The sequence below is a fragment of the Poecilia formosa genome, unplaced genomic scaffold, assembly GCF_000485575.1.
Source record: "Poecilia formosa unplaced genomic scaffold, Poecilia_formosa-5.1.2 Scaffold204, whole genome shotgun sequence".
Classification (NCBI taxonomy): Eukaryota; Metazoa; Chordata; class Actinopteri; order Cyprinodontiformes; family Poeciliidae; genus Poecilia; species Poecilia formosa.
This window is the reverse complement of record NW_006800143.1, coordinates 309,490-323,726: the sequence shown is the minus strand read 5'-3', so window position 1 is coordinate 323,726 and position 14,237 is coordinate 309,490. Positions and strand designations below refer to the sequence as shown.

Sequence of the window (14,237 nt, the reverse complement as noted above, 5' to 3'; positions counted from 1 at the left end):
CAGGGCCTCAGAGAGGAACTGGAGAAGGCCTGGAAGGTGAAGACAACAGTGGTGCCTGTGGTCATCGGGGCCCTGGAGCAGTGGCTCAAACAGATCCCAGGAACAACATCAGACATCTCAGTCCAGAAATGTGCAGTTCTAGGCACAGCCAAAATACTGCGCAGAACCCTCAAGCTCCCAGGCCTCTGGTAGAGGACCCGAGCTCAGAGGATGAAAGAGACCACCCGGGGTGGGTGAGAAGGGAATTTTTTTTTTTATATATATATATAAATTACACATGGAGTGATGATATCAAACCTTTCGTTCTGTTAATTAAAATGACTACAGCTAATGAAACGGTGTAGTTAATTTCTTAGTCTAGAATGTTACGTCTGACTAATAAAAACATTTGATTAATTGAAAACAATTTGTAATAAGGCTGTACTATAAAACGTGGAAAAAGTGAAGGTCTGTATACACTTTATGAACGCACCATACAGGTTGTTATTTTTTTAATCTCTTCATTTGACAAACGAGGCTTACTGGAACGCGTAGCTTGATTTTCTGAGATGTATTTCTCTGTCTGGCAACGATCACTTTGTCTGTGGACAAATCTATTGCTCTTACTTTTAAAAAGCTATCAATGTGTCCAGAGATCTGCTTATATATGACCCTGGAGTCCATTTGTGGAATAACCTCGACTAGTTCTACACAAATGCCTAATTTATCTTATTTGATTTTAAAACTCCTGGATGATAAAGTAAACTTTAAGTCATTTTTAGTCCTTACTTCAACTTTATGAAACCAAAGATGTTTTTTTTCCTTATAGGGAGCTACCAAATGTTGGGATCCGGGAACGAGTTCATGTAAAGTTTTATGTCATGTAACATCACTAATTAAATCCTGAATTTCAAAAGAATGTGTCTGTATTCTTTTTATTTTTATATTTGTGCAGTATGTCTGTTTAAACATTGCGTTTATATGCTCTTTCCAACTTTTTTTTTTCTCATCCAGACTTGAAAGCAGTCTGCTGGAGGTGCTTCAGATGGATTTTGAGGTTGAGGAACTGAGCAGTCCCGTTGACAGCCAGGTGATCGTATGGAAGCTAGAGCTGCCATCTGCGTCCAAAACCGTCGCCAAGACCGAAGGAGCCATGAGGATTTACACAACTCAGAGAGACTTTGTTGGCCTCGCTCCTCTTGTGATGGTGAGTGAGATGACAGCTTCCGTGTCACCCCTGATCATTACGAGAGCCGGCGTCAACGTTACAGACAGCAGCCCCTCCGCTAACCGCCAACGCTTCGACTGCGTTTGAGCATCGGCGCATAAAAATATCATGAAATGCACTTTGCTGTGATCCGTTCCTGTCTGGCATGCATATGCATAAGTCTGAATGTGCTTGGGTTTTTGTTTAGGAAATGGCTTCTATTTTCAGCAGACTGTGACCTTGCGTCGCTGACTGTCAGCTAGCTGATGCCTCTCTTCTGTGTTGTTCCGCTCTGTTCTGCCGTGCAATATATGGTCATTCTCTGATCCTTAACAGCTGCTTCATATGCTGCTATTTCGGTGCCTCAGGCCTCTTTATCATGCTACACTACCTCTATAATTAATCCATGATATAATCCCCTGTCACTAAACATTACAGCTGTTTGAATAGCAATACTGAATCTTGGTTATTTGTCACTTGGGTCATGAAAATTGTACCAAACAAACAGTTTGAGGCCAATAACATGAGTTTTAGAGTAATTCATAAAAATACGGAGAACATATATTTTCTTTGCTTTAGTTCAGATGTATCCTGATTTGCGAATGACATAGTTCATAGTTGAGCAGAGTGTGATCACAGGCTGAGGGCTAAACATGAGATTTTCTATTTGGCTCAAAGAAACATCAGCTTCTGTTCCAGTCTTCAAAAGAAAAAAAAAGCGATGGTAAAACTTTTTCTGACAGACCCTTTAGCACAGAGATGGGGGTGAGAAAGCTCACATTGCATATTTCAGTCTCATTTAAACAAGTTCTGGAGTCCAGGGACGCATATCCTTATTTTCATACATAAAAAGCACATAAAACTGTGTCCTTAATTTTGATTTAATAGATAATTTAAAGAGGCTTGCCGTTTTCGTAGCACTTCCTACAAATATTATTCTATCATTTAAGTTTTATTTCTGGCACATATGAGGGTTTTGCTGAAGGCCAAGTTAAAAAGAGTAAATGGGTCTGTAAGGAACAGGACAGGACTGCAGAACTAGATGAAGCAGGTACATTTCACCAAATGTCTCCTCTTTATCCACTCAGTGTATTTTTAGAAGTAGATGTTAGTACATAAACTTATACACAGATAGGTGTCAAGCTAAGAATGAACATGCTGCACAATTTTTGAAGTTATCAGTAAATCAATAATATTTCTCCTGCTTCAAAGATTAGGTTTTTTTTTAAAGTAAATACAGATCAGGACACCACATTCAGTTCATGACTGGTTTTGTCCCATTCTCTGGTGAAGGGCAGCAACACTTCATACTAAACACCACAGCTCATTTCCAGTCCATTTTTACTAGTGTTTGACCATGTTTGAAATGTTACAGCTTCCTTTGGACGGACATGCTTGAGCAGAGAAATCAGGCTTCATCTCTCGTCACCCTGTCAACTATGTGTTGACCTGGTCATTACCTCCCTTCTCCTCCCCTCAGCTCTGCTCCCTCCTTGACTTCCCACAGGGACAATGGCCTTTTTATGACTTCAGCGCTTCGACGTCAGTGAGCTAGCCATCACCACCGCTGCCGTTAGCCTTTCTCCTGGACAGGAATTGTTAGAAGAAAATAACCCATTCAGTGTCTGAATCACACATATTTTTAAACATGGAAACATTGAGATGTTTTATATTTGCTGCTCTGCTGATGACACTGCTTGATCTTTACATTCCCTGCAGGACACGGAGATCCTGAACACCGCCGTGCTGACTGGAAAGAAAGTAGTGATGCCCGTGAGGACAGTGGCTGTGGAAGAAGACGGACTGGTCACTGATGTCTCCGACTACACAGACTGTGGTTCCTCTGACGAAGATGTTCTCAAGGTATAATCCATCTATTATTGAATTCAATCTTTATTCGGTTGAAACCGACAGTTTACATGCGCAACAAGCAGACCAAACGTCTTTTGTTGGCTATTTATAAGTTTGCATTGTAATAGCTTAACGACATATTTAATATATTATTAAATAGAAAGAAAAAAAAAGACATTTAATTAAATATGCATGTATTCACGGTACATTTAATCAATGATTTAATGATGTATCAATTTATTTAATTTTGCTCCCTTTTTACCATATATGAAATCGTCGTCTTGACTCTCACAGATAGCTAAGTGCACGTAATCTTTTACAAAAGTGACAAACTATTCTTCATCTCATCATTCGTTATGAGAGCAAAGGCAACAGCGTTTACCTGGATAAACAAATGCGTTAGACCCTTACCTCTGGTACATTTTAATTTGGTGGAGCATGAGGGGTTCAGCCATCATGAAATGCTCTTGCTTTATAAGTGAATTTCATTTGGCTCAAACACAGAATGCTGAGGTCGACAGAACGGGATAAATGCACTGAGTGGATAAAGGTGTTAAGAAAGTGGAATTATGAATGAATATAAAAAAACGTGACGGTGAATGAAACAGCCCCTTTCAACCCTGTAATATACCCGTCTTTTCCTTCATTCTGAGCTCACTGTGGCTCCTTGCGTGTCTGCTGACCTAATGGCTGCTCCGGTCACAAACATTCACTTTAATCTTCTTAGTCTAACAGCTTGACACAGATATCCTTCTCCTCCTCTACTGTGCCTAAGGGGGATCAAACATACCAGTGATAGATGGAGATGGATTTATCTGTAATGGACAGCTCACGTCACAAGATGAAAGTGAAAGAAAGTGTAATCTGCTGTGTTGGCTGGGATTTCCCAACGTGCAGGAGAGATGCAAAGGCTGAATATATGTAAAGATAATTTCCTGTTGGACGTATCATGATTAAATATCCCACTGAAAACTGGTGGACTTTTTTTTTTTCTTTTTTCTTTTGGAGATTACTACATGTTGATCAAATCACCACTCAAATAATCAGCAGCTCACCTTTTGCGGTATGAAGTCATACCTTTTATAGAATATGTATTAATTGGGAAAGAAAATTACAAACGTAGCTGTGCCAGTGAAGCAAAGCAGACGTTTCCATTTATTGCTCTGCTTGGTGATGAATGTCAAAAGTCCTATTTCAGATAAATATCTAAAAGCAGGAAGATTTTTTTTTGGACCAATCAAATTGTGTTTAAAATAACTGCAAACAAAACAGCGTTCCTTATATACAAGTGTATTAAAAACATGTTTGAACAAACAAGGTCTTGTAGGTCACACTCTAATTCTAGTCAGTGAAACTATTTACAGGCTTGAGCAATGTTTCTTGAAATTTGATGTATGGATTATATAAGAAAATATGTCATTGCATCTCAGTTGGCAAAAAGGAGAGTGGACAGTGATGAGGTCATGTTATCATGGGCTTATGATTAAAGCAACAACTCAGCCCTGAAATGACTCACGTTCAGCCGGCCCTTTGAGAAAAACATGGCTCCATCTTCCTCACACGAATCTTTGTATTTTTCCTTTGGTTATTCGTGAAACAGACGCTGTTCGCCTGATCTTAACTACAAGGCTTCACCAACTCAGTTCTAATGATGTTTCTCTTAAAGTCTTATTCAGTTATTGTCTATTATATTCAACATTTTGAATATGAGTACTAGCTCTGTAAATGCTAAGGTTTATGTCACCCTGTTTCCATGATCTTTCCATGATCCTGTTTTATTGAAAAACTGGTATCAGGGGTGTGAAATATACAGTGTTCTGCCGCGTCAGGACAGGCTACATTGCTTCTGTTATGTCACTGTCTCATTTCAATATTTAAGGATTAAGTGAGTATCTGGGAATGACATCACAATGCTCTCTCCAAATAGTCACATAATTATTTCCTGAATCGATCAGAAGGTAGGTCAGGTTGCCACTTTCACCCTTTCAGCATCCAGTGAATTTTCTTCAGTGTAGACAACAAATACTAGAATGTGATTAGATAATATTGTAGTTGGTGCTAATGTGAGCTATCTAAGCGATAATTGATGGTTTATTTAGCAGTGGGCAGATGTGTGATATACATTGTTTGGGAGCTGCAGATCTGAAATAGAAAGTCAAATCTTTTACTACCTCTTTTGGTAGTTTTTGATGTATTGATTTAGTGTTTGAAAATGCATTATCAGCTTGAGTTGAAAGCAAAAAGTTATCTTTCCACTGAGCTTATCAGTTAGCAAGTATCACATTTTGGAACCTGAACATTGGTTGGTACAGAAGCAGATTTATTTGGTATGCAGGGATGGCACATGGGTCGTGTGGATCACCGATCAAACCAATTTTCTGATATCCAAATCCTTCCATCAAGGAAAAGCACAAAACTAATCCACGCTGTAAAAAAATAAAAGTTTTACTTTATGGAAAATTCTGTACCTGTATGGTAAAATTCTGGCAACCACAGGTGCCGGTATTTTACCATAAATTAGAGATTTTTTTGTGTGTGTGTGTGTTTTTTTTTTTTTTTTTACAGTGCAGTTAAAGAGCATGATAGACGCCGTTTGGCTACATTAATATGGAAATGAAATCCCTCTCAAACCTGAGGGTCAGTGGAGCCATTTCCTGCGCAAAGCTTCAGGGTTTGCTTTAAAATTCTCTTTTGTATCAGTGACTATTTCATGAAATCTATAAAGATGAACACCCTCAACTCTCCTTTAACGGACAGATCCTGCTGTGCAAGAGGATATGTCCTCAAGTGGAGGATCACATTTTTTGTCTCTCTTATTTGTTCAACTGTAAGTAGATAATCACAGGAGGTTATTAGTGGTATGTTATACATATTTTCCCATGTTTATTTATTTTTTTCATTTTTATTACACTTTCGTAACTCACATCTTGCGTTGTGGATTTTTGAAGGAACTCTTGAGCATTTTCTTTTTCGCACGTCACTTAAACCCCCCTTAAATATAGAGTTCAACACAAAAGGTGAATTAATCTCCTTTCACTGTGGTAGGTTTTGGTTTGGTTGAATTAGTATTCTTTAGATCCAGGTTCTCTTTGGATGCCAAAAATGCCCAACCGGCTTCCATGAAACCAAATCTTTAAGTTTGGTGGCCTCTAAGTCGAAAACCATGCATCTGGAAATATCAGCATTTCATTTTGACAAACAGTTGTGATTTTGAAAAAAAAAAAAAAAAAAAAGGTATTCCTTCAAATTCAACTTCTTGTAATTTTCTCTATTAATGTCATTACAGAAGTCCAAGTCCCATAAGATTATTTTATAAAAAGAAACTTACTTTTTTTTTATTCATAAAAAAATATCAAAACAGAAAATTAAGCTGAAATTCACATAGTGAAAATTCTAGAAGTCATTAAAGCTTTAGATCCTTTCATCAAGTCAAGAGAGAAAGAAAAATAAAAGTTTGAAGACTTTTTTTTGATCTGGGATTTTTGTTCAGGCACGCACGTTTTTGCTGTGAATTAATTTAAAGGGTGGTTTGTTTGATGAGTGCACAAAGGTTAATTTATTCATATATACTTTGCAAAATATACCTTAACATAAAAATTCTTCAAAGTACTATTACTGGCAGCTCACGTAACACATGTGACATCAGTACCACAGTGTGAGAACCATGTATCTAATTAGTTGAAAGCAGAAGAGAAACTGTTAACGAGCTCAAGGAGAAACTCCTGATAAATGTCACAAAACGTCCGTGAGCTCCGTGGCGTGGACACCTAAAAAAACTCGCAAAGGTCACCTTTGAAATTAAGATGCAACGAATGCACATGGCGGTTCGAGCAACTGATGTCAGCACCACACCGCAAGATATTTGAATTAACATAAAACTGCAATGCTGCCTCTTCCTAACGCTGTGGACTGGGGATCATCACGGTGCTTTATTACAGCCAGCTGACGTTACGGTGGCAGCATGCAGAGCAAAACTGCTGCAAGCCCATTTGTTGTTGTAGGAACGACCTATTTGTTAAAACAGTGACTTTTATGGGAATATTTAATTATTTTTTGTCATTGGTTAGATGACAAACATCTCCTTCATGGACAACAAATTTGCTCTGCGCTGGATAGAGATCGTCTACGTACCAGTGCGAACACAAATTCACGGCGTTAGACAGGTGATCAAATTGATATGTGTGATCTGATGAATTGCTTCCTCCGCTATTGTCTCATCCTCCGTCCAGGTGTCAGACAGATGCGACTACGTATTTGTGAATGGCAAGGAGATGAAAGGCAAGGTGAAGATGGTAGTAAACTTCACCTACAGCTACCTGAGTGCTCAGCTCGAACTAAACGTGTGGATGCCTCAGCTTCCGCTGCAGATTGAGTTGTCAGACACAGAACTGAGTCAGATCAAAAGCTGGAGGGTTCCAATCCTGACCTCAAAAAGGTGAGAGACACACATACGGTATTACGTTGTACGAAATCCCCCTATGTCGTTTCTACATGTTGTTTTTTAAACACTTGATTTAGGTAATTTAAACATCTTTCCAAGAATTTAAAGGACACGATTCTGTAATTTGGAATAATAAAATCAAGCAAAGAAGCAGGGTTACATTTTTGAAGGTTGACGTTTCCTGTGTAACAGGTGTGAACTTCACGTGTGTTTGCGTGCTTCTATCCCAGGTCTGGCTGGAACAGTGAGGAGGCTGAACGGAAAGGGAAAGGCTGCATGCTCCAGCTTCAACACGCGCTTGTGCGGGTTCTCACCCATTTTGTGGCTGAGCAGGAAGACCCGCGGGACCCTACTGCCTATTTCCTGGGCTCTGATTGGCAGGTGGATATTACAAGGCTGGTTCGATACTTCATGAAGGTCGAGGACCCTAGAGTCGCAAGACTTCAGGAAGGAAGGGTGCTGTCAGGACGAGACTTTGGGACCACAAACATCCAGGTAACATGCTGAACCACTGATTGTTATGCTTTTAGAAATTAGCAAGTGACAAACTGCACAATCAGCATTTATTAAGTCCTGATTGAAGTTGGATCCTGATATAAGTCACCTTTTATTTATTTATTCTCGTCGGACATTGCTGTGTGACAGGTGTTTTCTCCACTGTCGGATGTTGTCTTGGCAAAGACGACAGTCAAAGTTGTGGATGACAAAGTGAGCATCACAGAGTTGGGTGTTCAAGTGGTTTCTGGACTCTCTATGACGTTACAGCGCAGCTCAGGAAGTAGCAGGGCCATCTTGGCTACAACAACCACACAAGAGGTTCTACAAAGCCCGAAACAGGTACTCTTCTATAATTTATTTTTAATGTTTCTGAAGAAACCAAAATCTTATAGGAAGTCATAATTTTTGCTATTTTTCTGTCTTTCTTTTATTTTTTACTTTAGGAAGCTTTGGTCAGTTCGTGGGTCCAGTTTAGTGATGGCAACCAAACGCCTCTTGACATTTATGATCCAGCCAACTACCGACTGACCGTGACATCTCTTGATCAGGGTGTGGTGTCAGTGCAGGGCAGACCTCCTCTTGTAGTGGCAGAGGGTGAGGGCGAAGGAGTCTTGGTTAGAGTAGAGATGTCCATCTGTGAATCCTGCCAAAAGTCTAAACGCAAAAGTACCGTGGCTGTGGGCAACGGCAGCCTTAAGGTCAAGTTTCAGGCCAACACTCGGCGGCCAGGTGGAGCAACCCGCAGCGTAGACCGGAGCTCCGTTGGCAACAAAGACGGCAACAATGACTATGGCAACGACGGGGAAGAGACGGACGTCGAGAGAAAGCAGCGGAGGCCATCACAGTTTCGTCCTTCGAGTATCCCAAATTCAAACAAAGAGGAGAGTGCTATTCAGAAGATCCCGACCACAATCAGATCTACTGTGAAAACTATGACTAGCGGCAGTCTCGGAGGGGTGGACAAGACGAAAGGACCAGAAAACGCTGGCAGTCCAACCAGCGTAGTGAATGTCAGCCTCATGAGCAGCCCCAGAGAAGGCAGCAAAGTATACAGCTCAGACAATATGATAGTGGAAGACATGAGCAGTGTTAGTTTTACTAGCACTGTGAAAGCCCCTGGGAATCTGGTCAACTACAACGACTTCCCCACCAAGGTGGAGATCCCCAGACCCAAAATGCCAGAGGTAGAAAGCGGTGAAGAAGCTTTGGCCAACAGGCCTCTCACAGACTTGGAGATCGGCATGTACGCCTTGCTGGGTGTGTTTTGCCTGGCCATCTTGGTGTTCCTCGTGAACTGCATCTCGTATGTTGTGAAGTTCAGGCATAAGAAGCCTCCCTCTCATGGCCAGGAGCCCACAGGGCACAGGCACGACTGGGTCTGGCTCGGCACAGACGCCGAGCTGGTGATGACTGTGCCGTGCAGTCCAGTCCAGCAAGACTCGCACACGGCGACCACTGTGATTGACATTGGGCCCGACAAGACTGCCTCTCTCTCCAGGAGGCCCAGTTGCCTGGCCTCCGCAACAGACTCTCCCCTCAGCTGTGCCAGCTCCCACCGGACCAATCCCATACAAAGCGAGTCCCTTCACTCGCCCACCAGCAAGAGAAAGAGAGTTCAGTTCACCACGTTCTCCACACTGGAGCGCCAGCATTCGCCACACTTCTCACCCAAGGAAAACGGCCACGGCATCCACTGGGTTGGAAAGGAAGAGTGTAGTGGGGACGAACCTCAAGTGCCCATCATAAAGCCTGGGGACCAGTTATAACACAGAACCCGTCCAAACCTCACATGTACAGCAGATGTGGCTTCGATCACCTCAATGCCTTTGTCGAGAAAAATGGGATTTTGTATCAGGCCTCCTCAACATTTCATTGCCCATTTAGGCCTTTTACGTGTACATGTCTTGTATATTGTATATACTTAATATAGGAGAATGGATATATGTGGTGATGCTACAAATGGCTGAGCAGATGCATTATTGTATAGGCAATATTTAAAGCCACAACGTGTTCATGCTGCATGAGGCACCCTTGATGCACCACACTCTAAAAAATACTGAGGAAAAAGAAAAGCGAAATATTTAAAAATAAAACTCAAACATGTAAATTAACACCTACAATACAGAGTTCAGCCAAACAACTTTTTTATATATATAAAAATGACTAATTTAAAAGAATAAAATGTATATTATGTTCAGTTTTTTTTTCTATTATTAAAAACATAAATAACATTCTTTGACATTGCATCTTAATTAAAAAAAAAACACTGTGGGGTTGAACAATAATTATTATAATTTAAAGTACCTGTTAAAATGCTAGGTTGTTGAAATGTGACCATGATTGAAAATTTCAAAATCTTTCCCACATGTAGCAAATTACTGAAAAGTGGGCAGCTTGGTTAGAAGGTACAAAATGAAGAGGCAACAACATGATTACAATAGTGTGTATTAATTCCTTATTAAAGCGTTTCTCAATTGATTTTTACTATTCTTCTTTGTTAGGAGTCTGTCAGCATCCCATACATTGATTTGGCAGTTTACTCTCTTTACCTTGCAAAAAGGATTCGCAGATCTGTCAGATCAGCCGTCTTCAGGTGATTCCTGCAGCTATACTGTCAGATTTGTTTTGAACTATTGCTAAGCCATTTTTAAAAAAAATATTATTTCCTCTGATAGACTCATGCTTTTGTTGATTTAGATGTAAACTTGGACTCACAAAGATCCTGAAAATAATAAAACGTTGAAGTCTTTGGGTCAGAACGATCTCGTGGTTGGAATAGATTCAAATGTTCTTAACCATTCAGTCACTTTGACCAAATCTACTCCATCTGAAATTCAAACTGCAGTATGCCACTTTATTATAAACAACATGGTTTTCATATACTGTTTTAAACTGTCCATGTCGTGACAATATAATATGAGACACAAAAATTTAGCTCCTCTGCTTTTTAGCTGTGGTTCTGCTGCCATCTGCAGAAACCCACCAAGAAACCACCAATCAGAGCCAGGAGGAGGGTGTTGGCGTGGTCAATCAAGTTTGTGTACGCACTCCTCACACCCTTCCCTTTGAACTGTTGCTAACTGAGCAACTTTGTTATATTTAGCGACTTATGAGCTCCTTTTTCTCTTTAAGCGACCAACGACACATGGAGCAACATTTTTCTGTGCTAACGGAGACTTTTATGACAACATGTGAAAGCACCAATCTTACTGCAATTACAGCGAGCAGAGAGCTGACCTTCCCACAGTCAAAGGACTTACAGGTAGTCAGTCTGACAGCAGCCTTGTCGTGCAGCAAACAGCCTTCAATCAGAGCAGAAAGGAGACCCGTCCCACTCTGTTTCCACATTGTAAATCACGCATGTGGTTGATCCTGCTCTGGATATGAGAATAATGTAAATATTTTTGATCTAATGTCTTTGCTCTGAAACTGTTGCACATGATGAAATAAATAAAAAATAAAAAAACAGATTGTTTATGTAAGTTGCATACTGCAGCTTTGCATTACCCCAAAGACTGAGGCTCTCAGAACCATAATTCACTGAGGTAAGCTGTTCTTTAGGAATTATCGACCCAAAGTTCAAGTGGGGTTTTACTGGACTTGAACAGCCTTTTGCAAAGTCGTGGGAGATTTCAGCCAGATTAGATAAGAGCGGCCATATTCTTTAGCTTAGACAAATGGAGAATACAGGAGACTGTCACATCTAGAAAGCTACTATTAATCTGAATGTTCTGTAGCTTCTTCAGTATTGTTGTTGACCTCTTCCCATCATCCCTGACCAATTTTATTCTTCCAATGCTTCTTCTACTATAAGTGATAACGATCTTTACTGTGTCATAAGGTATTTATAAAGTTGTGGATTTAATTTTTTTTGCACATTCCTCCCAATCTGCAAATTATCATGTCAGGAAAGCCTTATTTGGGAAGCTGAACTGTATTTTAGGTTGATGAAATTCACTAGCAGGTCTAAAATGAAGACGACTGAATTTTTCCAAACAGGTTAAGGCAGCTTCTTATTTTTGATTTATTTTTCCCTCAACATCATTTGTTTTTAACCAGAATTAAAAAGTCTCCTTCTTCACACCAGGGAAACAGAAAATCTCAACAGGTTTAGCGAGCAACCGTCTATCATATCTGGTACAGAATGCAGGTCAATCACTGAGGTACCGCTTCAGTTTCCATTTCATGTTACAGTTTTTCTGTCCATCATGGCTTCGGTGCGTTACCAAAACCAAAATTTATACAGCAAATTGGAAGGACCTCATTTGCCCCTTTGCCCTTTAAACTCACTTCAGATTTTGTTGGGTTCTTGAAAATCCATTTGCTGCACTTCATTAAAAATAAACGAGTTGGCCAGCATAACTTTTTGTCTCACCAGAATGGGACACAATTCAAGTATCAATGATTTCCACATCATCAATCAGTGAAGAAAATCAAAGGAAGATTTTTTTTTTCGTTTTATTTGCAATTTTTTATTAGTTCCCCTTATGTAAAATTGCTTACATTATATTTAGATACATGACAGCAACTTCACAGACATCAAATACATTACGTGACACTCCAACACATCCATGCTTTTGGTTCAGTGTTACATAGCTTACAGTGAGGAAGGGCTAATAGAACTTTAATTTTATTTAAATAAATGGAAGAATAACTGTATTAAATAAGTAAAATAATATACATACAGTACATCCTCTTCTCTGCAACTAACGTTCCTGAGAAAGTACACAGCTAGGCTGAAAACTGGGCCTTGTGCAGCTTGTCCACCAGCCTCTGATATGTTTCCCTCTCCTGTTTCACAGTGTGATGTTCCTCCACGTAGAGTTTTCCATTCCTTACCACTCTCTCTCTCAGCTCCTGATCTGACAGCAGCCTCTGAGACTGGTGCATAAATTCCTGCAGAGGATAAAGCCAAAATCACACCCATTTACTGCCAAGAGCTACTTAAAGCTTACCAGTGAAGTTGCTTGGAGATATATTACTTTAAAGCATTAAAAAAAAATCCCAGGCAAAGGAACAGAACCCAAGATAGAAGCCAGTGCACTGATTATTAAATACTTCAAAAGTGTTTGTACATTGCCAAAAGTAGAAGATATTTATGGCTTCAGATCCAAATATGGATATCCAACAGATTTTTTTTCATGTTTTTTTCATGTTTTTTGGCTGCCATCTCTCATTTGCTTAGAAACGGAAGAGGGCAACAAACAATGCATATGTTGCAGCTGAACAATATTGTCCAATTATTTGTCTAAGAAGAGGGGGGGAAAAAAAGCAAATAAAAAATTGACTGATTCCTGGTTGAGATGTTTTTCGTCCACACAATCATGCAGAGTTCTCACTACTCATCTGTCGGCCCAGCAGAGTGTAAGGAAATGAAGTCAAAGTGCCTTGTGTGTTGTTACGAGGCACCAGCCAACATAGTGCTGCGGCGAGCCAGCGGGCCCATCAAGTTTAAGCCACTGGCAGGCAGCATGCGATTTCAGCCTTCACTTGGAGCGAAGTGATCATGTCTGAAGAGGCTCTTTGGCCATATGAGAGCTTTCAGTCCTCAGCAGCAGCACTGAGCTCAGCTAATGTGTAAAATGTTTGTATTCAGGCAGGAAGAGTCACATATGACATGAAAGTTGCTTTTAACAATAGTCCACACACAATTTCCAAGTAGCTGAGCTTTCCAAAAGCTGAATGCTAACCTGCTTCATCCAATCCACAAATGCGTTTGGGATAACTGCATGGCTGGGACACAAAGGTTCGACCAGCTAGCTGTAGATTTAAAGTGAAATTGAACAATTAGGAGGCAGTTTTCCTTCGTTATTCCATCCACTTTCTGCATTACGTGGGTAACACAAAGAACAAAGCAGCCCCACAGACTGATGCTGCCGTTAACATAATCGGCGGTAGGTACAGTTGTTCTATGGATTGAAAGCTTACAACTCCACACATATTTTTATGTTGCTCTGGCAAAACAGCTCAATCTTTGTCTTATTTGGCAGATAAAGCAATTCTCCAAAAGGTATTTTGGATTGTCCGTGTTGGGAGCTGCAGATTTCAGCTGACCATTAAAGGTTACAATTTCTTGAAACATGCAAGGAATTGGACCCTCTCAAATTATGGCGATATCAAACCTGCCAGACTGTGGACTGGAGCAAGTTGTTTTAGCTTCTCACACGTCGACAGGATTGAGTTTTGGTGGCGTAACGTAATGAGTCACATGGTTGAAACCTGTACACAGTTTGGATTTCTGACAAAACAACTATCCCAAAT

At 40.2% G+C, this 14,237-nt stretch overlaps 2 protein-coding genes across 2 annotated transcripts in view; one reads left to right on the top strand and one right to left on the bottom strand.

Annotated features, from left to right (window-relative positions):
• Positions 1–10,156, top strand: part of LOC103148378 (transmembrane protein 132D) — a 39,543-nt gene extending 29,387 nt beyond the window's left edge. Inside the window, exons 4-9 of the mRNA XM_007567102.2 lie at positions 994–1,186; positions 2,906–3,049; positions 7,267–7,472; positions 7,709–7,973; positions 8,124–8,315; positions 8,420–10,156. Of these exons, the coding sequence (XP_007567164.1) occupies positions 994–1,186; positions 2,906–3,049; positions 7,267–7,472; positions 7,709–7,973; positions 8,124–8,315; positions 8,420–9,742 (2,323 nt within the window). The 3' untranslated portion in view covers positions 9,743–10,156. The remainder of the gene's footprint in view (positions 1–993; positions 1,187–2,905; positions 3,050–7,266; positions 7,473–7,708; positions 7,974–8,123; positions 8,316–8,419) is intronic.
• A 529-nt stretch (positions 10,157–10,685) lies between these two features.
• Positions 10,686–14,237, bottom strand: part of glt1d1 (glycosyltransferase 1 domain containing 1) — a 25,565-nt gene continuing 22,013 nt past the window's right edge. Inside the window, exon 12 of the mRNA XM_007567103.2 lies at positions 10,686–12,872. Within this exon, the coding sequence (XP_007567165.1) occupies positions 12,708–12,872 (165 nt within the window). The 3' untranslated portion in view covers positions 10,686–12,707. The remainder of the gene's footprint in view (positions 12,873–14,237) is intronic.